Genomic DNA, 27006 nt, shown 5'->3' on the forward strand with positions numbered 1-27006 from the left:
TTATTTTCAGTCTCACTTTATTTAACGATGATGTGAAAAGTAAAGGCTGTCCATAACATTCAGACAATAAAAGAAGAATGTTATTCAAATCCCCCCATAACAACTAATGGCTCCAAAAATGTTCAGGTGTTCCAAGTGTGATACTTATTTTATACAACTTTTTCATATCTATACCTCATCTGTACATAACATAGTTACAGATACTGTAAATTAAAAAAATGACTTCCAAGTATTCTTGTGGCGTTCATGTGAAATATTTCCTATGTAAAAATGAGAATGTACGTAAAGATCTTTACATATACATATATATAGTTCTCTATTCTTTCTGTAATAAGAAAACAAGTTATTGCCCCTCTTGAACATGTTGCATTTAACATAGGTATTGTTTACCATTTTAAACTCTTAATTGAACTTAACGCCATGTGATATCACATATCTAACTGACAAAACAGTAACAGTATGGACCTGTGTGTTTTTCCACTTAATATATACGTCATATTGTTATATTTTTGGACATGTATGTTTTCGTGTTCTCCAGAAACCCTGATGATGACACATACAAAGATATAATTATATACGTATATGTCACTTTGATCTGCTAAACTAAAAAGGTAAAAAGACCTGTGGCAAATACAAACCATCAGCATGATATTATTTATTACAGGAAATTATGAGCCCTTGACCTACCACAATTGCATTTGAACAATTTTTCATCCATGTTGAAAAAAGATTGAAATAAACAATAATAAATGACAAAAAAAAAAAAAAATATATATATATCAGGGCACATTTGAAAAAACTACAATACCTGATGATCTGCATTTGGCATTTTGGATGGACTAAAAAAAGCAATTTGGTAATTTGGTAAATGCCAGGAGTGGGTTATAAAGATTGATCGTTTGCTACTACCTTTACTTTATTGCCCTCAGTGAATAACTGCTAAACCAGTAGCATAGTCAATATGATGATGTTGAGTTTGTCCACTGAGAATCTTGGCATCGACATGTGTGAGCTGATCAACAGGTTAAAAGAACTCAAATCTTGGTATCGTAAGGAAATATACGTAAAACCAATTGTAGGTGAGAGGATGAAACAGAGTGGATTTGTCACAACAGTTGCAAAAACAGAGGTAACTCTGTGAATTATACATTTTATTTCATGCCATCTTGAGAAAGCCAAATACCAAATATTCCATACATGGACACCATCATCAGGGTATCAGCAAATTGTACACAATCACATATAATGTAATATATAAAATGTGTGGTTGGTTTTTCTTCTCTTGAAGGAAGAACCAACCCTCTGACAATGTCTCTCACTCACTTGTCAAGTGACGGTGATTCTCTGGTTGGCAAAGGTGCGGGACAAGCCGTGACTCCTTGGAGGTCTGTGCTCGGGATTTCCTTGCTCCCGTTGCTGCTGTCAGCAGGGGCTGGAAGGGGGGGGGGGCTCTCACAGGGAGTCACCCTGATATGTCCGATAGCAGATGGATCTCTGCTAGCTTGTCCCCCACTCCAACTCTGTATCCTCCAGTGGCCTTTCAACTGAGGACTGATTGACAGTGTTTTGATCAGACACAAGCTTGGGGAAGAAATCCACCCCAGCTGAAGTGGAGCTTTCACCAAGTTTTCCCACACTGTCCCATGCATTGAGGCATTGAATTAAAATAAATCTATGACACGTACAATTTACAGATGTGTGTCCAATGATGTTGTTTGCTGGGTCAGCGCCATTATCACCCTATTATGTACTGTGGGTCCTGCAGGCTACAATATAAGACAACAGGCACAGCGCTCAACAAACGCCTTAAAAACTAAAAACCAAGACACCAATGGTGAAACATATGCTGAGAACAAACTTTCTCACACTCGATAAAAAGTCCTTTTTTTGTTTGGAGTCCCTGTTTGTTGTTCTCCTGCATGAGGACAGTTTTACAAAAAAATGACAACATTGTGTCGATGACCGTTTTGCTCAGTGCAGCCTTCTTGGGCCGAGTTCAACGGCACTGAATTACATTTCCATAGCAACTGAGGTATGTTCACTGTTGCTAAGTGTGAAGTGATTTTTCGTGACACTCAATATTATCTGTGAAAGAAAGCCCTGTGTTTGTGCTTTATGCTCTATCACTGTGACCAGCAGTGGTGTCATCACCGTCTTGGAACTGAAAGCTACAGCCGGTTGGGGCTTATTACACGACACTCTTGTGTGTTCGTTGTCTTTACTATCACTCATGGAAATTCAGGTCAACCATTTAATCCAAACTAACTGTGGAACTGGTAGACCTACATCCTTTCCACCATCACTTCTTGAGTTTTATTTCTTCTGAAGAAGTCATTTTCTTTCCACCTGGAGCAGTCTCGTGCCCTTTTGTCATTGACATGAACCTCATCGCCCTTAACTGTGCTGGTTAGCTGTGAGGGCTGGATCAGATGGACATCTTAACAGTCTGTAGAGACCACTCTGTGGGGATCAATATGACCAGGTCCTGTCACTAATGCCTTGTCTGGAAAGCACCTGAATTCATAAGGTGCTGTCTTGCGTTTTAAGTGTACATCTGAATGTGTGCATTTCTTGGCATATAACACACATAAAAGACAACTGTGGAACACTCTTGTGGTGTCTTTTAGCTCTATGTTCTAACATATGCAGCCTTGGAGACCTGTTGAAAGGCATAGCATCAATATTCTGTTTAACATGCTTTCTGAGGACATATTAAGCAAGTTGTAAAATATGGAAGGCCTATGCAAAGTCTGATGTGAAATCTCTGACGAAAAACCAGTGGTGCAAATTTAGCAAAGTGGAAAAAAGAGCCATGTGTGTCGTACTTCAAGGAGGAATGGCCCCCTGGTGTCTTTTCATGTTCTTTGACTCACAGGCTTTGATGTATCTTACTTTGCTGCTAATTTATCAACAGTTACACAAACTAATCCATTTCTCTTTCATACATATGTCTAATTCTTTGTAGGATGCCATGTTTTATAAGCCTCTCATTTGAATTTGACATGACTACCTGCCTCTGTTACAAACTCCACACTTAGAACCCCTTTAATTGTCCATTCACAGCATATACAAAGCTTACAGTACATCAAAGTCAGAAATGATGATATTTACATGTCTCCACGAGATTGGGAAGTGGAACGGGGTGTAAATTGGATGATTTTCTTTGTTGGGTTTTGTAAATTCCACATCTCCACGCTGGTATCCAGTCACTGAAGCAGTGAAATACTCAAGTTAGATGACAAGCTCACATGTAGCTGTGAGCACGTACATAGAACAGATAAGGAACAGAAACAGACAATCCCCTCTTAAGCAGATAAGGCTACACGTCAGGTCAGGGCTGGTCCACCGCTGCTCTGCTATTGGGGTGTCAGTGTGTTTGTGCATGTGTGTGTATTTGTGTGTGTTTGTGTTTGACTGTGCATATGTGTATATGCCTGGGCAAGGGGAGCAGATGAACAAGGGGACATTGCTGTGAATTGTGGGAGTTTGATAGGGTCATCCAGTGCCCACTCTGTCTCCTCCCACCCCTTCCTGACTGAGGGTTTCAGTTCTCAAGAGAGGCTGGGGTGAAGAGGTACAAAGAGTGAAACTCGGCCCCCCACCCCCTCCCTCTCTTTTCCCCCTGTCCTCCTTGTTCCGAGACAAAATACGCATATACGCTGATGATATCAGTCTATTTGTTGTAGAAAAAAATAACCATACATGTCTCCTCTGCAAAGAGCCAGGTGGGGGAGTGAATGAAGCTCACAGGCCAGAGACCATTACCCGGTAGGAGGGGGGCATGTGTCTGTGCCGTGGGCTGGAACCAGGGCTGCCGCTGGGGCTGGTGCAGCTGGCATCCACCCCTCCTATGGAAGGTAAGTAGGCATGGTGCAGGATGGGAAGCTGCAAGGACAGTCGACGTTGTATGCTGCAGACAGAGAAGGTAAGATTCAATGTAAAAGGCAGTCATGCAAAGTAACTAAGTAACAGTATATTTACTGATTTTGAAATTCTGTCTTTTTATATTTACTCCACATTTCTCTGAAAACTGTGGTTTTCAGCCATTTTCCAGAATATGATTTTACCAACCTTGATGTCAAAATGTTGATATTGGATGATTTGGCAATTTACATTCACTCATGTTCTGTTTTGTTTTTCAAGTGACATGACTCAAGTTTATAAGATGCTGTCATTATGCACTTATAGGAAGTGTATTTGTCATGCATTTAACCTTCTTTCAGTTGTTCACATTGTTAAGGCTAGAGAAAGAACATGCTTTTAGAAAATAAATAATGGTTAAGTCTGTAGAGTAAGGTTAAGACTGTAGTTACTTAAAAGAAAAAGTCAACATTAATTGGTCATAACTTGGTCTGTGACGGTCTGACACAAACAGTGTTGCTGTCCTTGGTGTAGAAGTTGGAAGCCCTACAATCCTAATCACCACCCTGACCTAAACATCCTTACTTGGTACCTAGCTACCTAAAGGGCACTTTACTTTCTGCATCAGCACTAAATTTTCAATTCAATTGAATTTTATTTATATAGCGCTGAATCACAACAAAAGTCATCTCAAGGCACTTTTCACGTAGAGCAGGTCTAGACCATACTCTTTAAAATATGGTATTTACAGAGAGAGACCCAACAGATCCCACCACAATGTTGACATTGCATGTAAATTGCTGCAAAATCATCCAATATGAATGTAATTCTTTGTGTTATGACATTTTTCTGGGTTTATTTCTAGACCTTGCATATACTACACAGTGATCAAATTTACAGTATATAAAGTAGTCAAGACTAAGCGGAAATGGTCTTTTAGGATTCTACCATAGCCCGGAAGTGGCACATGTAGTAGACCTGCCCAGTTCACTGTTAAGATTACAATTAACAATTCTCACAGTTTTTATTTGGTGTTGCTCAAATCACACCCAGCTACAGCAATAAAAATGGACAGACAAGCATAAAGGATGACTGAGAACAGACAGGCAGAGCATAGTACATGCAAGCCCTCAGCAATTCTTCTAATTGTTTTCCCTGTATTCTTTAGCACCCTCTTTCCGTTCTTCACTTCTCCTTACTAAGTACTTAATCCACCGTGCCTCCCAGATTCTGGGATCATCTGACAAAAAGAACATTTCATGCTTCCGCCTGGTGTGACAGTTCGCACCCTACCTCGCCAGAGCCAGTGCCAGTGCCAGCCGTTTGCAGGGAAATTACATAACCAAATGCGAGTTATGTAGAAAATTAAGAGGAATGAAATTCAAGCTCAGTCAGCGATAGACCTAGAAAAATGTCTTAATTAGGTGAACTTTGAAATATTAATAGTCTTCAGGCTTAGTCAGTTATCCTGACCTGTCCCATTTCTGATGGAAACACAATGTTGCTTGCTCATGAAGGATTTTTTTTTTTTTGGGTGTGTTTTTGGTGTTTCATGTATGACGCTGATGCTACCACTTGACAGTTACGTGCACCTGGTGTGTGACTTTGCATTCGTCATGTCACAAAGTGTTAGCAGTTGTCCTCCTCTACCTTTCTTCTCTTCATACCTCTTTCTAACTTCTTTATATTTGTCTCATTCTTTCTCACTGCCTCTTCATCTCTCTTCCCTCCATGTGATCAAACATTCATGCGGCATGGGAATAGCTCTGAGTGTTCCTTTACTTCTGTTCTCCTCCCTGTCTATTTTCAGAGCTGCTTCCAATGTGAGCTGTAAATCACTGGTTACATAAGCCTCCGTGAGTCTCTATCTCTTTCTTTCTCTTCTTCTCCTTATCTGTCTCTCTGTCCTATCTAAACATCCTCCTTTCTTAATCCATCTTCTCTCTGTAACTACCCTCTACTCAATTTTTTTTACCCTCCTTGTCTGACGTCTCTCCCTTCTCTATTTATCTGTCCCACTACATTGTTCATTCTTCTCCTGGTTCTGGTTAAATGAGTGTGGGAAGGAGAGCTCTCAATGATGTGTGAAGTGTCGCCCCCCCCCGAAGTCGAATAATAATATGAATGAATAATAAGTGAATACACATTTGTGTTCGTTGCATGAGTATTGTGAGAGTCCAAGACCATCTTCAGTTGCACGTGACCATGCGTACGCTGTACATGCACATGTGTTTGTCTGTGAGTGTTTGACTGTAAGCCTACATTCTGAAGTAAGTCTAGCATGGTGGGAGAATACATATACACTCTACGTGGTTATATGTATGTTGATGTGCGTGGGAGAGAAAAGTACAGGGCTGGTCCATGCTTTTGCAGGGCTCTGTTGCCAGAGCAACCGCCTAAGAGCGGCTGGTGGTTGATATACGTGTGACGTGTAGTCTGATGAGAAAGCTGACAAGACAGAGGGAAGCGGAGGAGGGACATCAGGGTAGAGGTGCTGAAAAAAATGGGAGATCTCACTGTTCGGGTGAGTTGATATCCTCCAGGGGACCTCTGTTTATCCTGGAAGGATCCATGGAGCCCCACTGTGCTTGAGGCTTCTGCTCCAGGTGGTTCTTGAGTATCGACTTCTCTCCATCTGTGTTGAAAACACATGTAGGCATCATAAGATACAGGCTGTGTCATACTTGACTGCTCAGCTGTTATAAGCCGCACATGCCCAGCACCTGAGACACAGCTTTAAGTCATTTTCAAACACATTTGAAAATGACTTAAGAGGAGGAGGGGGATCAGCATGAAAGACGTTTGATTATTATGTTATTATGGTCCTGATGCCATGCAAAAAGCAATAATCAATTAATCCAGGGTGCATGACATGTAAAAAACTAACATGATTTCTGCATTCTCTTGATGTTATAGGGGGATGCCGCTGTTGATGAGGTTGAGACATGATAACAACTGCGGTAAACAAACATCACTTTTCCTAAACTGCACCTGGAAAATAGTGGAATGATCCTTTTTTTCCTTACAGAATTTTCTCTCCAGTTGTCCCAGATTTCCCAGCACTTTCTGACCTGATTCTGTGATCACAGCGCTCCATGCTCTGATTGGACATCTGAGCATGCTCAAGTATTTCAGAGCAGACTAGTCCTCTTTTCATTTTGAAAAAAGCCTAACCTTGTAGCTCTCCAAGCTCTGTTAAAAGCACAGACACAGATATTTATATACTTCATTATGGATTCAGACACAGAATATATGCCACAAAGAAGGTATCAGGTGTTAAAATATCACTACTGCCCACAGTCCCAGACTTAATGACACCTTAAGAAGAATACAGTTAATTAGGACTTTTACTGTAAGATAATACTTTAAAGTTTGAAAATTAAAATTAATTCATTGAAAGTGCAGACTGAAAAACTGTACAAAAATATTATATATATATAGATATTTTACTAAAGTAAGTAGAGCTGAGATGATTAATCAATTAGTTTATTATCAGAAAAATAATTGTCAAAAATTCTAATTATCATCATTTAATTAATTTATCCAGGAAAAATTCTAAATATTAGCTTGAATATAACATTGTTTATATTTTCTGTTCTCCCCTGCTTTTACCTCTGTCAGCTGAATATCTTTGGTTTTTAGACAGCTGGTCAGACAAAAGAAGCACTTAGAAGCCATAGTCTTCAGTTTCACAACTTTCTGACCCTTAACAGAAAAAAACCCTAAGCAGCTGTTAATTCACCAGTAATTGGGGTTGACCATAACTGTTTGGGTGCTCTACAATATTACTTTCAAAAGCAGTTTATCTGTACAGTAATAATAACATACGTACACATACTGTAAGTATAAAAGATTTAACATTAAATGTAGCTCACAGGCATACAGAATGCTCAGGTTACTGTGAATCAATGACTCTAGCTTCTCAGTCTAAAATCAGGCCTCAGCTGTCAGAAGACCACACCTTAACTATCATCTCCAGCATCACCATGTCCTTGTGCAAATTCATGAAGAGAGAGAGAGAGAGAGGTGGAGTGTTGCTTCTCATCCTTTGTGAGTGAGCGTAATCGCTGTTGACACGGCGTTCTACTCTTATAACAGCCACTCATTCACGGCCCCCAATACATTTAGACCAGCTCTCTTATGAATACTGATGACTACAGTTAGGAGCCGACGATGATGATGATGACTGTCAAGCATAAGCAGATTGAGGCTGGGAAAAGTTTATATGCTGGTGATCTTTAAAGGAGGCTTAATGACCTGTGATTTTATTTCCATAATGTGTGTCAGATTGATGTTCGTAAGTACCACCTAATGTGCTGTCTCTCTTTGTCTGAATTCAGTTTCCTAGAAGTCTCTTTCTCTGATTCTCTCTTCAATAGCTTGTTATTAAGGACATTTCAACAACCTAGAGACTGATATACTTCTCTCTGTATGATTTTTTTTAAAGTAATGGGTAAGTCAGTCTGCGGCTCAATATAAGACCAGCCACGGATGAGTAGACTGGGCTCATCATATATGCATATGCAAACAAATAAGTGACATGTAAAGAGGACTTTAGCAACTTTCTATACTTGTTCTTGTTCTTTAAGCCAAATACAGAAGCACAATTTTTCTACCAGAATTTTAAAAAAATGTACCTGTTATGAGCAACATTGATATAAAAATACTTTATTATTACAGATTTTTTCCCCAAATTAAAATGACAACAATCTCTTTTGCCACTAACTCCTGCTGCTGACCCGGAAAAAAGCATGCATTTAATGTTCGTGTATCCAAACTGTTTAAACAGGTTTGTAAATTCCTGTATTTAATAATCTGATATAAATTTGTAGATGACAGATAAAGATTGTTGGTCACATTGTGTTTTTCTTTCTATAAAAATCACTCTATAAATGCATATTTATGCTGAGAAGTCTTTGGTTATATTTGTCTCTGTTCTCTCTTGACAACATAACCGAGAGAGCACAAAGATTCGGCCTAAAATAGCTTTATTTCTATGAGCCCACACAATGTGAATTTTAGTTCTGTAAAGACAGCCTGATATCAGCTGCCAGCCACTGCCAGCACTTTAGAGAGACAAATGGAAAATGTGAGAATGTGTCTACTTAAATTAGGCTGGCTAATTGTTCTCAGGTAATATGCTGCTATTTTTCTTTTCTATGTCAGGATTTTTTGATGAATGGAAATATAGTCTAATGTCTATAGGTTTTCCCATGGTAAACAAAATCCAACAGTGCACTGGGCCATAGCAGCTAGTTAAGATGTCTTGTAAAATCTTTCAAACCACTGACAAATCCCATGACTAACAAAGTCTGATGCAGTGTTCTGGATAGGATTCTTTAAAGGATAAATATAGGAAGGTCAAAAATCTCACAGATGGTAGCTCATTATTTACTAATTAAAATCATCTTGGCACTGACTTCTCAACACTGAGCTGCTCCAACCAACAGTGCAACAACACAGACATATTTTTATTTCAAATCTATCCTTGCAAGGGTACCATCACATAATATCAACCCCCCACCTCATATCATTTTAAAGCCAGACAATATTTGGACTAAAACAGGAGGGTGTGTGTCTGGTGTATGCTTATGTGTGCGCACTTGCATAAGATGAGAAGCAGAGAAGGAGGAGGAACTGAAGGAAGCAGAGAACAAACTAAAACACAAAGAAGCATTAGACACGTCGTTCTGTGAATGTACTCATTAACTGCTGTCAGTTCATTGCGTAACTATGAACTTTCACAGATGAGAAGCTTCTCAAACAATTCCGACATACTCTGCTCCCAATCCGCAGAATGAGCGCAGCTGTTTTTCTCTCTTACCTTCCCCAAACTCAGACAGATCCATTAGACACCCCTGAGAGCAGCTTTGTGCTGGCATGTGCATCAGGCAGGCTGGATCTGGCTGCTGTACATCACCATCACCCCTACATCTGTTAAAATGGTGCCTAATGTAAAGCGATGCTGCTGGGGGTGTAACGACTCACTGATTGAATTTGAGGAACCCGGCTTTCATAATATTTAAGTTACAGCTGTGTCAATTAAATCGAGCAAGAGTTGGGAGAGTAAACTGACACAGGAAATAGACAGATATGACATGTATCTTTATATTTTAGCGCCTGATAGTTTACTCCTTGTGATTCCATATGCTTGTCTCCCCCAGTGACAGTTCACCTTAACTGCTCCCTCCCTTCTCTTTACTCTTCCCTCAACTGTTTTCTCAAGTACATTGTTCAACAGTCAGCAAACAACAGTCCAAACATCGAATAATTAGGTACAAAATCAAGTGTGGACACACTCTGGGCTTTATAATAAAAGGTGAGAGAGTGTGACTATACAAGCAGCCCTGGAGTATTCAGGTGTTAATCTCATGACTCATTCTAAGAGACGTCACAGACTTGCTGTCAGACAGAGCGCTCCTGTGTCCCTTCTTCACCTGCAGCTGACAGGAGCTCTAGCAGTTGGAAAAAATGGCAAAATATTCCTTCAAGCTGCTGCTCAGAACTCAGCTTTAAAATCCTTTCCTGAAGCCACTGAATATACAAACATACTTTATATATTATGAGGAATTATTATTAGATAATGTGTGAAGGGATTAGCTTTCTATGTCTTACCATTAACAAATTCAGGGTGTTATGATAAACATGAAACTGTGATACAAACCATTGTAATGTATATTATTCTCCCTAAAGTGACACAACAGACTGAATCACTGCTCTTGGTCTTTACAGACTGCTGCAATATAGTTCTCAGCCACCAGCAGCAGCACTGACTGAGGATGGAATGATTCACCATGGGCTGTACTGACCATAATGGAAAGCAAGTAAGTCATGTGTACATCAACATTGTTCCTTCTGACAGGTCACTGTGTGTGAGATTGCATTTTCAGCATTTGCCGAGTAGGTCAAACAAACAAAGCCAAAATCAACAGTCCCATCTCAGAGAAAAATTGCCCACACAATCAAATAAAGTTGAAGAGGCCACATCTGCGCTGACAATATGACTGAAATGTTCACTTTTTTGACATATTTTTTCACATTTTGTCAGCTAAAGACCCTCCTTATTTTTCTGCGAGATGGAACATTTTTCAGGTAATAAACTTTAGTGTTAGGTCCCTGGATCACACTGCAAATGGAAGCATACAACCAGTTTCTCACCTTTGCCATCTGTGAAATTGCGTATGCTGAGGATGTTGTTTGCATCCGGGTAATGGTTCTGTTTGATGTAAGGAGTTTTTTCTGGGGTGTCCTGCAGCTGCATGGTCACTTCCTCCAGCTCCTTGTCCAACTTTATAAACAGAAAAACAGAAAAATGATTAGTTGATGTTGTTTAGTTTTTCTTATAGCTAAAGTAGCTAAATAGATGATAAAGCAGAGAAAGCACATTATGAACCGACGACGCAACAGTCTTTGATTATATCAAGTTTGCATACATTTTTCACAGATAACCAAGCTCAAGTAGGCCACAAGGTTCTCAGACAAATATTATCCAGTGCTGAGTCTGATCAATGTACAACAACCTGCTGCTACTACTTCTTTACACTGAGGAGTATGTTCCTTATTTGCCACAGTCATGAACAAGGGCAGGTATAATGTCAGTAATTCATCTCTGAAAGATGAAGCCTGCTAAGAGATTTTTTCCAAATGTCACTCAATGTCAAGCGAACATTTTTAGAAATGAAAAAAGAGTCTAATAAGAAAGAATCTATAGTTTGGTACAAAGCCAATAATGACTTGGTGAAGTGATCAGAGTTGCTTTTAAAAACTAACAAACATTTCATTAGCAATTAATAGAATGACTGTTATTTGTAAATGAACTCACCACAGGTGAGCCAGTGTTATTAACTTTTCAAGTTCAGTGGAGTTAAATGATTAAAAACCTGGCTACCTGGGGCACTGTTGTCTGCCTGTAAAATTCTGATTGATGTTAAAAAAGAAGTAAAGCATGTCTGCATGCTCTGTGGATCAGACCTCTGTTATCCTCATGCGGAGGCGGTGGTTATCAGTTTGAAGCCCATCCAGTCGAGAAGTGTTAGCCTGGTTGACGCTAGTGACCGAGGTGGAGGTCTTGGAGTCCTCCTTCTTCTGGTTCTGGGTGAACTTTAACCTCCGGTTCTGGGTAGCTGCATCTGGGTTGGTTCTCATAGTGATTAACTGGAAGAGGGGTTATGAGTGTTAGTCACAGCTGTATTTGTGGGATAAAATTACATGGACTAAAAAAGCTACACATATCTGTTTACGCTGAATTTTTAGTATTCAGGGCTTAGTAAAGTGTGGTGTGTGAATGTGGTGAATAATTAAACACTCTAGTTTTTGGCAATTCAGAGTTATCCACTTGTATTCTCTCACACACACACACTGTCTCGTCTTTCACACAAATACTGACCTTGGGAACGAAGACCAGACAGAGCGTGATAGTGCTGCAAAAGATGATCACAAGCGCTACAATGCAGAACTGGACATTGGGCTGGTCTCTGGTCAGAAAAGACACGGCGGCACCAATGATGCACATGATGCCCACGTTGTACACGCTCATCCCGATGTATTTGCTGTCATTGAGGGCAGGGATGCTCACATTCCTGGTCTCCCATGCCAGGAAACAGCCAAACAACTATCAGGGAGAGAACAGATTACACAGACATCTCAGGACAACTGAAAGCAGTATTTGACTTTGGTTACAGAGAGTCTGGCCTCGTTTCTCTGGGTCAGCGCACACACAGTCAGTCAACAGTATCAGTCAACCTCACTATTTTAAGACTACGCAGCCGTCTTTCAATTTGCTGTGCTAGATTAGATGTTGGATTTTCTCAAAATAAAACAGGGCTTATTAAATCTTAATGTTTTTTGTTGTTTAGTGTTCTTCATAAATACTAATGGAGTGCAGGTTTCACTTCGCTTTGAGAAACACTTTAAAAAATCAAACACAAATCGACTTCATTACGTGATAAAGTCTTAAAGGGGAGCAAAATAATCTAAAGAGACCAGTTTAAAGCAGCCTGAGGTTTCATGCCTGTAAAATGTTTATTTAGTGAGAGTGAATTAATTGTTTGGTGGAACATTAGAGTTGCAGCAGCAGCCTGCAGAGCCTCCTGAATAATTCACTGTGTGCTGTGCAAGGTGGCCTGCCTGCTTAGTCTAAGTCTAAATGAGAGTTAGTGGAATGACGAGCAGCAGAATTAAAAGAGCAGTCATCAAGGATTAGTGCACCTGAGGTATGTGTGTGAGCGCGTGTACGTGAATGTGAGGTAACGGTGAACTGTGTGTGCATGTATCCATGAGTGAGTTTGTGTGGTGTGAATGAGTGTGTATGTGCAGGGATGACAGAAGCTTTAATGCTTCTTTTTGCTGTGTTGTCCCCTCTGTATCCCTCATACAGATGTGGGGTCCTGTCAATCACTTTCATACAAACTTTTCTACCGCTCCACTTCTTTGTTCTTGTCTTATTATTTTACATCAAAGCCCTTTGACTTGTTACCCTACAATTTTCCCACTCCCCACTTCCATTTCACTGTCTGACATTTTTCAGTAGTATTTTTTTACTGAGCATCCTCTGCATTCTCTCAATCTGCTTAAGATGATTTACTGCCGTGTCTCACTCCTTCTCCTTTGCCTCACCCATAAATGTAGCAAGGTTTGCATAATTTACAGTTGGCTCTTGCTTCACAGAGGTTTTAAAACACACTACATGGTGAGGAAATGGAAAATTCCTAAGGTATATTATGGCTCGATTAGAACCGCGCCTCTCGCACATTGTGACAGGTACATGCCAATATACAGCTCATAGGCTCAGGCCTCTATCCCACTCACCCTATCTGTCCTTAAGTGGCCCTGTGAACTAAATTCTAGAAATATTAATATTAACAATGATAATATACATGTAAGTAAATATTCAGTGTCTGCCTGCAGTATCAACTCTAGTCTACTCTACTGATGAGCTTAGAATAATGAACAATATTCAAATGAAATCAGTGAGCACAACTATTTATTCAACAGTAAATCAGTACTACTGATCTATCAAGACAAAAAGTTAAACAATACTCGATAATAATGTTAGGAGACTGTCAAAACTATGATGTCATTTTAATTTCTATATCCATTATAGGAGTTACAGTGAGGGCTAAACTTATATCACCATAATGTGATAATGGTTATGTCCAGGACTATTTCTTGAGCGGTATACTTGAGTCTGTCTCTTGTGTATGTGTAGTATGGGTCTTCACAGTGGAGAGGACATCACATGGTCCATGTCCTTCCAGTTTTAGTGGCACTGGGAAGTTCTAAGTTTTCACAGATCCATATTGTTCATATATCCACTTTATATTGTTATTCTTATTCTCCATATTTTGCTACTGTTATTTTTGTCAACTCTGTACACACTACTGTCTATTGCGTTTCTGTTCGTACTGGATCCATCCCCAATAGATCCATTCCTGTTACAGTGACCAAGCCTTGGCTTTGATAAACCAATTTGAAAATTTCTGACTTTGGCATCTTGGTAGTATTATCGATAAAGACACTGTTGCTGACTGTAAAGAAGGCCAAGATGGCTGCCCTGTGTCATTTTGTGTTAAAGGATGGCAGTCAATTGACATACAGGCCTGTAAGCCATATGTTTACACAGATCTGTCAAGAGGTTTAAAGTAGATATTCAAGGTTTAGTGCTGGAGCACATTTGTGAAACCACCTTACATGGCATGTAACATGAAAAGAAAGGCATTAAGCCTCATGCATGCACATTTATGAGGCTATAAAGAGCCACATCAGCAGATACTGTACATTTGTACAGTGCATTTACACTACATTTGAGTGAAAATGGAAGTGTATGGAAATAAATGTTTTCTCTCCTCTCACCATTAGCAGTCCCTTGTAGGCATAGACGATGCCCAGCCAAATGGTCATATGGGTGTTCTCACAGTGCTCCAAGAAGGGACGGATAGCAATGTCTCGGCCTTGGGGGTCCGCCTAGTGACAACACAAACAAAGAGACAGAAAGAGAACTGACTGAAACAAACACCCAAAAAGTACTTAAGCAAATTAGACAGATAAACAAATAATGTGAAGCAAGTGCTTCCTTCCTCTGAGGAATGGTAAATCCAACAGAGAAAACCAGTAAGTGAGCCCAAGAAGGAGGAAATCTTCGTAAGCCTATGGACCGTTTCCACATTAGTCTCTTTGCAGGTGTTCTAATTTCACATTCAGGGCTAAAAGCTACGCAGACTGTCCACTGGTAGTCAAAATGAAGGGTGTCAGTGATCAAACATCCAGGTGTGTAATCAAACTGTGTCCCATCATGGCCACTGGGCTTCCAAAGTCGGCTGAAGTTAAATTAATCCGTGCTTAGGATGCTAATGGGCACAACTAATGAAGCTTATTCATTAATGTGATTTACACCCCCTTCTTTCTTAGTTTCTCACTCAGTCTCCGTCACACTATCTCTCCATCCTGCCCCCGTCGCTCCATTTTCTCCCCCTGCTTTCTTTTTTATTTCCACTTGTCTTTCAGCGCAGCCTGTGACACAGGTGACTTACAGGGCAAATTAGCACCTGAGGTGGATATTAATATGCTAAAACACATCAACTCCTTTCTCTCTTCCTCTCTCTCTCTCTCTCTCTGTTAGGCAGAGCTTTAAGAAGCCTTTAATAAGAGCATTAGTTTGGCCTGCATGGATTCATCTGCGGCCACACCAATATATCAACTGTGAGACACCTGGGGCAAGGCTGGGCATACTGCCATCCTGCTCCCTAGGTGTGTGTGTGTGTGTGTGTGTCTTCAGGCTTATTTACAGTAAGACATATCTAATGGCTCAGCAGATGGTCTGTGTATGAGAGTGTATGTGTGCACAGGCATCTACAGCAGAGTGTGTGAATTGATGAAATTCAGTTCATAAGCAAATTCCTTTAAGGCAGAAAGCAAGATAAGAAGAAAAATACTGAGATGCTGGCTTTGTTTCTGTCCTCATACATTCTGCTCTGTGTATCTGCTTTGTTTAATGTATACACGCAATGCTCTCATCACTGATAATGCACTCACACAGATCCCTCTAGGTGCTGCAAAATATCTCTTCCACAAGTCACTTTGACCCCATATATTCTTCATTCAGCTCACATGAATGGAAATTGCAACTATTCATGCATTTCTCTATGACCTTGATGGGCTTACCACATTAATGGTTCTCAATAGGATGATCGCTTGAAATAGGAAACTGGTGCTTTAAGAGCTACACTGATTCACATAACAGAGCTGAACAGAAATGGCCTGTACCATATAATTTCTGGATATCCTTGAAGTGCTGTATTATAGTAAAGTTTTCTAGCTTTAATTCCCATGCCTCTCTGCCTTGAAATACAACTTTCACACTGTGTTCCTCATCCAGCTTGCGCTCATCATCTTTTGCTTTCAACTTTCAATTCTGCCAAGGATTATGTATCACACAGGAGTTCGGAAAAAGACACAGTGGCAGCAGGTGGAACCATCCCTCACTACTCAGATGTAGAGTCAAGTTTTCCACCATCCTCCTAAGATCTTCAAAAACTCAGATGTCTCAAAACAGAAACACAATAAACAGCAAGGATCGCATCTGTGGCAATGAGTTTACACACACTGTCAAATTGCTCTTGTAACCCCTTCTGAGAGTTCCAGTGACAACCACATGGCTTGCACTTCACTCATATCTGTGAACATTTTGGGACTTGAGTAGCAGACTCTTGTTCATTTAACCATAATTAGCTGACACAGTACAGAAAACAGACCCTAAAACTCAAGCATGACATTTCCATCATGTAACTACAGGTAACTTCTTTATGAAAAATTTCTTTCAGCCTACTTTTTATCTAAGTAATGTGCTTGGACTGAACATGAGAAAATCATGAGTTATGTATGAGATGTCCTGATTTGGCCAGTTCTCTGGGCAGTAGTCAGTGGCAGGAATCCTCTCTGTAGGAAGTAATACAGTTACACAACAATCTGTACAGTGAATACAATCATTCTGCAATATTCCCAGTTTGCATTCAAGAAACCTGTAATGAGGTCAGAGCTCCTCATCTCTTTTCTACTGAAAAGCTTCACTGCTTCATCTGCATCTTAGTCATTTATGTATATTTATGATTTTTGGCTGAGCGACCTCTTATTCAAAAAACAATGCTCCAAGAAGTCACACTTCTTGCAAATCATTTTGTTCAATATGAGAGACACATTCTGCATCAGTGCTTTTTGCATAGTCTCAGCTTGGAGCAAACTTGTGTCACTAACAACAAAATGATAAGACAAAATGAGATATAATGCTTATTAGGCTCGGGTCTCTATCACAACTGAGCAGACAGGAGCTCTCGCCTTTTGGAGGGAAGCTGTCTGGGGAGTTGCCAGGCAACAGGGCTGTAGGCGGCAGGCGGCCCCAAAGCGGTGGTGATGGCAGTAAAAGTGCCGGTTCACTGTCATTTTTCACAGCATTAGCTCTCTAACGGGATCACTCTGGGAGGGCTGGAGCAGGGCACAGTACTGGCAGATTGTCTATGGAGAGATGGAGCGAGATGAGGCGATGAGGGGGGTGATGGAAGGAAGAGGGAGAAAGAAATGGAGGGTGGGGTGGAGAGAGGATGGGAGCAAGAGGTATGGATGGGAAGATGGAAGCTGAAATGTATGGAATAACAAAGGGATAGCAGAATAGATGGGAAGAAGGTAGAAATGATGGTGTGGAGAGGTAAGAGAAATAGATGCTGTCAATCCTGTTTCCTCTAAGAGATATGGGAAGAATAACTTAAAGTGAAGGAGGAGTGGAAATTCTAAAAGGAAGAAATAAATAGAGTAGCGAGGGTGAGTGAATACATCAGAAAGAGCTATGGGAAGTTGGGGGCAAGATTAAGGATAACTTGACTGTAAATTCCAACTATCTGACTATCAGATGTGTTCTTCTAGACACAGTTGCTGTGTGATCAATATGGATGTTCAGAGAAACACATGGGGGTAGGAACAGAACAAAGTGTATTGTTTTTTTCTTTGTCACTGAGCTTGTTTTTAGCCCTATATAAATCTCCCAGCTTGTTACATAAATGCACTGGTGGAGAGCACTGACATCTGAGACTTGAGAGTTGGCTCCTGAAAATCAAATCAGAATGTACATTACCCTGTTGACAATGTCCAGGTTTGATTGTTTTGTCCATTGGATTCGAAACTTTGATGCTGCAACAAAGATTGTGGATGGAATGCTGTTCAGCAATTGGCTCTTAAGCATTCAGTTTCCATGCAACAATGTACGTACCTTTGCAGAAAAATAAGACTAGCTGTGTATGTGTTTGTTTCAAGTCTCTGCAAGTTGATTTTTATACTGTACTAAATTAATTAGAAACCATGAGTTGCCTGGAAGGAGAGAAAACAAATTAAAAAACTTAAGATGTATGATGTGTTTTGGAAAGTTACTGCCAGAAGATTTGTGGTAAACTCACTAAACCCTCATTAAATACTGGTATTATCCTTCCAAGTGTCATTTAAATGTTAAAAAAAAAACATGAAAAAACCCTTAAAAACAACAACAACAATGACAAAAAACAGCCACATCCTGCATCCAGTTTACCCCTGACTCCACAATCACAGCTAACGGGGCTTGTTTCTGGATATGGATCTCGCTCTGACTACAGTATGTTATGGCCTCTGGCCTGGTGGAAAGCAGGGAGAGATAGCCCAACAAGTGAGAGAGGAAATGGAGAGCTCACTCATTGTCACCTGCAGCTGCTTCACACAGTGTGTGTGTGTGTGTGTGTGTGTGTGTGTGTGTGTGTGTGTGTGTGTACACGAGCATATGTCCCTGTGGGTGCCAACGTGTGCACATTCTGTGAGCACACATACGTAATGTGACTGGACTTGTGTGTGTATGTGTTAGTGATAGTTTTTGTTCAAAAGTGTGCGTGCATGTATAGATGAGCTATCAGGCAAACACTGACAGATACACTCCATCACTCATACTGGAAATTACAACCGAGGAGATCCCACCATGGTGAAAGACAGGGAGAGAGAAAGAGAAAGATGAGGACAAAAGATAGAGGTTGTGGGTGGAGCTTTGGACTTTATGGCAGCAATTTATGTTGCTGTAGTATTTCTAAAAAGCAAAGAAAATGATGGAGGGTGAGTAGCACAGGGGGAGAGAAAATGAGAATCACAAAAAAACAGTCTAGAATATATATTTTTTTCTTTCTGTCCTCAGGGGAGATTGTAAAAGTTTTATCATAAAAACACTGCATAAAATTACTGTGTTGTGATTACTCCAGGGATTAAGTAATTTACATTTATGTACGCTGAGGCTATCTGAAATCTCTCAGAACACTAAGCAATGTCATGTGTTATATATTGAATAATAAATAAATTTGGATTTTCTGATTTCTGATTGGTAATGGGTTGAATGTCAGCGGGTGGCATGGTGTTTAGCTGATGCCTAGGGTTCCAGCCCCTGCCAACTGTTTGCCTGGGCACAGAGACAGGGAGAGAAACACACTGCAGTGCTGTCTAATGGAGATGTCACAAAAACACAAACACATTATCCTCTGTAGCGCCAACTGTTTTCATACGTGCAAATGAAGACATTTTTAGCATTTTGTCGTGTGTCACTTTCAGCCTGTCTCTGCCATTTTAAGGTAATTGCTGTCATTACAACAAGCACAATTAAAGTTGTGGCAAAAATCACATCATGTTTGTTGAAAGTAGTTTAGGAAGAGAGACCCAAGAAGTTTCACAGTCTCTAGGACTGGGGAAAGCAGGAGAAGCAACTGTGGTGTATTGAGAAAAATATTAAAAGGATGGAGGTATTTAAGGAATGAATAAGGGAATATAGAAAAGCCACGATAGGAGATTAGGAGAGTGGGGGGGGGGGCGACATCAAGAGCACAGAGGGCAAGGAAGTAGGGAAGATGAAAGGCATTATGGTGCCACAGTAATTTGTACAAAATCATTTGAAAAGCAGCGAGCACCGTTTTCACAGGCCCTCTATCAAATTCTGAACAGCAATAATGGCCTTTAGACAAGCAGATAGGAGAAGTGCATAGCGGGTGATTAACTCAGCTGGTTGGACAGGGAGGTTGATGCCTGTGATGCCAAAAAGAAAGAGTTCATACCCAGTTAGGGAGATATTTTCTTGTAGACTCACCACACAGTAACAACTACATGTCCACCCAGAGCCCAGATGTCAAACCAAAGTCTTAAGTTAAAGGCAGCACTGACTGACTCATTCTGACACAAAGCAACCCCTGATCCTAATTTTTCAACCTTTTTTTAGTTTTTGCCCTAAATTATGCATACAGCTGGCTGGAACTCCTGCAGCTGTAATTGCTATACTTATCATATTTCAAGAATATGCACCCAATTTTCCCCTCAAATTCATATTCTTCCTATTTGTCCTATTTTACCTGCAGCCAGTAAGTAGTCTTTGTCACAGTGCAAGCAGGCTGGAAACTGCTCTTACACTGGCTGGCAGCTAGCAAACATGCTGTTGCCAAAATGTTGCTTTTTACCTTCACAAAGATGGACAAAGATAGTACAGACAGTGCAAAACCTGTGTGTTTGCTGTGTGCCAGTCTGTGATGACAGATTACAACCAACTTAAAACTTCAGGAGTTTGGACCAACTTGGGAAAAAACTTTATATTTTTTGAGGAGAAATGGGAAACACTTTACTTATATGTGGTATACAGTACATACCGGTCTAGTTTGTAGCATGGACATTGTTGTCAGCTGCATGTGAATACAATAACAGCAGCTTGAAATGGCACATAAACATAAGGAATCACTCATGTTGAAATACTTGAGCATGGTCAATCAACTGCAGATTAGTTATCAACTGACTTTTGACTGGCTATGATATCTAAGCAAATTGCATCATTCTCATACACTGCACCATGGCATCTGCCTCTCACCTGATGAAATAAATAGAATGTTATTTAAAACCAGCTCTGCCTCCAAATCTGATAACATCAGCCTCCCCCACTGAGGTGAGATTATTAAAGGCTCTTTTCTCTGTTCCTGATGCTGGTGTGGGTGCAATAACAACAAAGCACCTGATTCCATCACTTCATGAGGCTAAGGATTTGAACATCAGATGACAAACATCAGATGATGCACAAACATCACCTGTCTGGGTCTGAAAAGTTCTGGATGACTAAAATCAGGAACGAGAACTTCCCAAGGAGGGAAGGAGACTTGCAAACAGCAGCTTGAAATGCAAAAGCTCTATTCACTGAAAGTCTGCATTACCTCTCAAAATTTTTCCAAAATGTGTCTGGTTTTATAACCAACTACACTTTGGGAGTTCTGTTGTGTGAAGTGGCCCATCTGGACTGTATGGAAAAATTGTTTGTTTATTCATTATTACTCCACTGAAATTATGGGTTATTTAGAGATGACACCAGAAAAAATACACATAGTAGAACTTTGTTGCTGTCCAAAGAAAATTGCATATCTCCACATCTTGTGATTTTGAATTTTTTGAATGAACTGAAAAAAAAAAAAAAAAACTGTTGAAATATGCTTTTCTGATAAAAAATTGGATGATTTGGACATACGGGATTTCTACATGACAGCACGTAAAAAAAAATCAAAAGAATTTCAGGCCTACATCTAGGGGAATAGCAAAGTGAGGGAGTGAGAGAAGGGGGGGGGGGGGGGGGGGACGCCGCCGGCCGAGGCTGACCTACATGCAGAGGGGCCATGGTGGCAGGGCAGCAAGACGCTGCTGGCACTCTGAGCCGTGTGGGTCTCAGCCATCCTACTTCACTCTGTGTGTGTGTGTGTGTGTGTGTGTGTGTGTGTGTGAACACCATCTAACTGTATAAGTGTATATGTGCGTGTGTGTGCCTATGTGAGAGGGCTTGTGTGTCTTTTACTGTAGTGTCCTCATCACACCGGATGGGTAACCAGGATATTCCACTCCAGTGCATCATCACAGATTTTATTCTGGCTCACTTAAGAGCAAGAGAATGAAGTAGAGGCAGAAAGAAAGGGAAAGTGGAGGGAAAAAAATGCAGAGATAAGATAAATTATAAAAAATAAAACATAATGAAACATAATTTCACAATCTTTTATTCTACGCATAGACACACTCCTCCAAATCTTTCAATCCTTTTTTCCTCTCTCTCCTTACCCCTTCCTCACTAATGATGATAAAATGATCTCTTTACTTGACTGTGTCTGTCTGCATTTAAATATTTCTGCTCTCTTGCTTGCTTGAGCATCCACTCACTTTTCTTCCTTTTTTCATACAAGCCTGTAATCCCATTTGAGGACTAATCCTTCTGATAGAACTGTGGCCCAACGACCTTCTAACCACCACTGGGCCAAATTGGCAGTGGCATGATGAAACTGTTTTTTGGACAAAGGACTGATTCTGTGTTGTTCAGATAACTGGCTGACCTAAGAGTACACTAAGACTGGAATCAAACTGCAGCTTCATGCAGGGAAATTAACATCTGACTCTGTTTTCTCATTTTATTCACTGATTTTGTCTATATCCTTGCTTCTTCTCCTTCCTCTTCTTCAGTAGAAGTTGCCCAGCATGCTTTTCCTGGAACTGTTAAATTGAAAAAAACATGTAGATCATGCCTGTCAAGTTTTACATTCTACCTGAGAATCACATTTTTGGATGGCTGTGAGAAAATCTCAAGAACTGTCACACTATGAAAGAAAACATAAATGTGTTGTAGTCCCAGTTCAGTGACACTCTCTGTGTACTGTGTCAGTTACTGCACTCCTGACAGCACTGTCAGCAGAGGTGGTGAACACACTGGCCAGCAGAAAAGCTGTCCCAAAGTAATTTTCATGGTCTGAGTTCTGCCTCACAGAGTGAGGAGAGGTGTATAGAGTATAGAGATGACAGGACCAAACACAAGTAGTTTCTACATGTTGTACACCCTCATTGTTATTTCCATTAGAATTACATGTAGAGAGAAGTATATATGTGTATGTGTAATGCAAGAGCAATCAGTAAATATATATATATATATATGATGGGATTTGAGGTGAGTAAAACAACACAAGACACAGGAAATAATGGTAGGTCAAGTTTTAAAACTGACAAGTAAAAGGTGGAGAAATACAAAATCTAGTGAGTTGGTCATACCACATCTTCAATAGAAGAAACTTCAAAGTAGTGGAACAGAAGGTAGTATCCTTTCCACACATGCAGAAACCATGAAAACACACCCACACACATCCACACATCCTGTACACCTATCTTTGTGGGGACCCATCAGAGACATAATGCATTCCCTAGCCCCATACCTTAACCATCACAACTGAATGCCTAACCCTAACCATAATCCCAAAACCAAATCTTAACCCTTAAATTTGTAGGATCCACCATTTTGGTCCCTGTGAAGCTGTTGGACCTCATAAGTACAGCAGGCTCCTGATTTTTGGAGCCCACAATTATAGTAAAAGAAGCCCACACACAGACAAATTAAAGAACTGGCTGAAGAAAAAAAAATGTACACACACACACACACACACACACACACACACACGCGCGCGCACACACACAAGCTGGCACAAGCATTAAGACAGAAACAAGCAGATAAGTGCTCACAAACAGACTTATTCACTCACTTATGCATTCTCACAAAATTACAGCATAATGGCACACGCACAAATACACAAACCTACATTATAATGAAATATGCAGTCAGTGAGATCAACATACACACACACAAGTGCAGCTCCCTGGGCTCCAGCAGGGAGCTGCCTTAACTGATTTATTAAGAACTAAACGCGTCATTAGTGTAAGCGGCTAACCCTGAACATTGGGCTCATTAGAATATGCAAATGCTGCGGTATAGCCTGGCAGTCTGCTAGACTGCGAGCTGAGGCTTTTGTTATCATAGGCTCCAACTGCTTTTATGGCTGCTATTCTTTAACATAACTCCTTGTCATAACGCGAGCTTTCATCAAAGCGCCCATCTGCACACTGCGTAGCTTAGGGCTGTATGTTAGGTGTAACTGTAACTGCCTTATGTCATTGTTACCACGGTTGTGGAGGAGGTGGGTACATCATTATAAGTTTGTACAGAGCTGGGGGGGTTAGGTTTATTCCTTGGGAGGTGGTATAAAGCCAGAGAGGTGGGAATACTGTTAATGAGGTCGGTTTACTGCGGGGAGGAGGGTGCATTTTTTTTTAGAGGTATGGTAGCACATTACTGCAGAGGTGGAGAGCAACTTTCTCCTCCTGGGGTTATACACATGGAGGATGACACTGAATGTATGAATTGAGAGGTAATCCAGGTCTTTGAAGTGTAGTAGTTGATTAGTCTAAAAGGAGAGTTAGAGACTTTACTTGTATCAACTGTCATCTCTAAGAAACTCCAAATACGCAGACTCCACTCATGTTTTTGCTCACTTGTCACAGGAAGGTCTCAGAGTATCAAGCCATTACCTTTGGTCCCACTAGGATTCTATTTGTCTGAAGAAATAAAGCAAAGCTGAGGGTTTTTAATTGAGCTCTTTACATTATAAAGCACAAAAACCTCTTATATGATTTGATTGCTCGTGACATTCTGTAGTTTGCTAGCACTAGCCCATATTCATTATGATAAATTCCTCTCTGGCATACGGCTATTGCTTTGCCCAGTCTGCAGCAATAAAAGAATGTCTTTATTTTTAATGATTTCCTTAAAACAAAAATAAAAAATACTGATTGCAATGTTGCTACTAGGTGGGACGATTTAGGGCTTGTTCATGCAATTTTTCCAGTTGTTGTCTCACATGTATGTGACAAAATATACAACATAGCAGTATACACAGGCAACTTGCACTATATGTTTACCTCAACCCGAGGAATATTTTCTTCTTTTTTTTCTTCTGTTTTATGTGCTGCTTTGGTGTAGTTTAGACACTGTCTTAGACTGTCCAGGATTTGTGGAAATGAGCACTCAGTCTACATTTTCCACACACATGCCCCTCCCCATTACCGAAGGAAAATTAAACCATCCAGTCCACACAAACACACTCCCTTTAACACCTGGGTGTCATTCTTTATCTGAAGGGCCATAATCAGGATTTGTAGCTCTGAAGAAGCTCATAAATCCTGGTTGAATCTGTGACAAATGGAAAGCACCAAAAACCGGGGATAAGCCATCAGATATGACAAGTTACTCTCACACATCACCTCACCCTTAGGTATTTCTCCTCTTCTTTCTCTGTCTTTTTCACTCTCATTTCCCTTCCAGCTATCTCTCTTTTAGCAGCTGCCTTTTTCTGGTGCTTAAAACAGGTTTCATTTTAGCCTGTTGATGACTCAAAACCTCATCTGCAGGAGGACAGGCAGTCCACTCCAGGATAGATGGACCCTCATTGTGCCTGTTAAATCACCAATCTTAGAGATTAGTAGGAGTGTGACTAAAGCGATGTATAACACACAAGCAGCACATATTTTATCCTACATTTTCCAACAACAAACTCATACACCTCTGCTCCCTCTGCCACTGAAAATGATACATCGCATAAATCTCATTTTAATGGTAAACTTCTTATACATCATTCTGCTCTAGTGCCTGATTGAAGAGCTGAGGATGACATTCATTGATGACCTTTTCCCTCTTCTTATCTAATCACTTGCTACACTCTTCAACCCATTCTTATTCTCTCACCCTCTTTTCTCCTCAAGGTGATTATTTTTGATTTGGTTCAATACCAGAACAGCCTTTGGTGCCATTGCCCTTTATGTGAGAACCAGTGGTAGTAATTATGGACCACAATACGCCGAAATAAAAGCCCAACATCATTATGTCAGTAATAACCCTTTTTCATTTTACCTGCTTCACTACATTTCCCATCATCCTTTGTCAAATAAATGCGTGCCAGAAACTAGCTTTACTGCCAAGAAATAATTTCCATTGTTCTCCATTCATTTCTCTCCCTGCCTGTTTACACTGTCTGATACAAGACCATCCTATTATATCACATAATATCTTCCTCAGGAAATTACTGGAAATGATCTGCCATGTTAAACATTAATTGAACAGGCGGACCTACTGTATTTAAACCTGCCATGAGCGAGTGCAATATGTTCACAGAATGAATTAATTTGCTTGCAAATACTTGCCGCTTCAGTACCTAATAACATCAAATGCAACAGTGATTCAACACAATAGGAATGCATACTATAAATGACCTATTTCAACCTTTTGCAAATGCTCATTTTTCTTATCCTTTATGCAGAAGGAGAAAATTGGCTGTGGAAATCCCAACCAGGCACTTCCCTGTTAGAAAAAGCAAACAACCGAACACCATTATTCTCTGGAAACACCATCATCATGATATTTGATTACCCATGTTGCATATGGACAGCAATAAGAATCTCTGTACTTCCTGTAGAGGGAAACCGCACTGTCCTCTTTTGAGGAATGTGTCTCCCCGTGTCTTCGCTTTACTTCTCCCTCTGTTCCAGCAAACCCAGAGCAGTAATTGAGTCCTTTGAGGCCTCGAGTTGCCATGAGCCCTGTGTTGTGGCTGCTTAATTGGCTGTGTTATTCACAAGCGAACCACTGAGTACTGTACTGTATTCATGGTAGAGGCCTCTGAGTGCTGTTTGTCTATTTTTCCAAGGGAGTAGATGGCAATTTTTATACTAACCACAATTTTGCATCGTATTCTATGCATATACTATGTCGTTCTATGTCTTTAATGGAATCTGTGCTTCTACAGCTTTTCTTTTCTTTTTTGTTGTTATATAATCCATGCCCTGCCTCTCCTATTCTTTCTCTATACCACTGTCATCTTTATCATCTCATCATCTATCTCTTCCTCCCCTGGTGTCTCCTCTGTCTCTACTTCACTTCAGTTTCTTTACATACCCATCATTTTGAATCCGCAGCACTCCGTCCGCTGGCCTCAGCTATAGGACTCGGGGTTTGGAAAGCTGTGACATACTTCTAAAAAAACGGGTTACTGTAAATGAATTATGGAATTAAGTGATATTATCTTGACAAAAGTGAAGTGGCTAACCTTATGTGGTCTCTTGCTTTGATTAAGGTCTCTCAGCAGGAGGAAGGAAATTAAAATTAATGAAATTATTCCACTTCACAGGCAGTTATCATTGGTTTTATGATAAGTAAACATTTTAAAGGTTTAAAATTTAACTACACGGTTTTCATATTTCTCTTTCTCACACTTTCCAGCT

At 40.3% G+C, this 27006-nt stretch overlaps 1 protein-coding gene and 1 long non-coding RNA gene across 3 annotated transcripts in view; one reads left to right on the forward strand and one right to left on the reverse strand.

Annotated features, from left to right (window-relative positions):
• The window catches only part of gabbr2 (gamma-aminobutyric acid (GABA) B receptor, 2), a 174899-nt gene continuing 147893 nt past the window's right edge, over positions 1 to 27006 (reverse strand). For both annotated transcript variants that reach the window (XM_018697593.1, XM_018697592.2), the window contains 6 exons: positions 14713 to 14823; positions 12248 to 12472; positions 11833 to 12015; positions 11020 to 11149; positions 6379 to 6496; positions 1 to 3910 (listed from right to left, as the gene is read on the reverse strand). In XM_018697593.1, the coding sequence (XP_018553109.1) occupies positions 3745 to 3910; positions 6379 to 6496; positions 11020 to 11149; positions 11833 to 12015; positions 12248 to 12472; positions 14713 to 14823 (933 nt within the window). In that variant the 3' untranslated portion in view covers positions 1 to 3744. The remainder of the gene's footprint in view (positions 3911 to 6378; positions 6497 to 11019; positions 11150 to 11832; positions 12016 to 12247; positions 12473 to 14712; positions 14824 to 27006) is intronic.
• Positions 6522 to 27006, forward strand: part of LOC108897805 (uncharacterized) — a 39770-nt gene continuing 19285 nt past the window's right edge. Inside the window, exons 1-3 of the long non-coding RNA XR_001963353.2 lie at positions 6522 to 6821; positions 10594 to 10685; positions 10910 to 10953. This is a non-coding gene — a long non-coding RNA (uncharacterized LOC108897805). The remainder of the gene's footprint in view (positions 6822 to 10593; positions 10686 to 10909; positions 10954 to 27006) is intronic.

This window comes from Lates calcarifer, linkage group LG3, assembly GCF_001640805.2.
Source record: "Lates calcarifer isolate ASB-BC8 linkage group LG3, TLL_Latcal_v3, whole genome shotgun sequence".
In the NCBI taxonomy this organism is placed as follows: domain Eukaryota; kingdom Metazoa; phylum Chordata; class Actinopteri; family Centropomidae; genus Lates; species Lates calcarifer.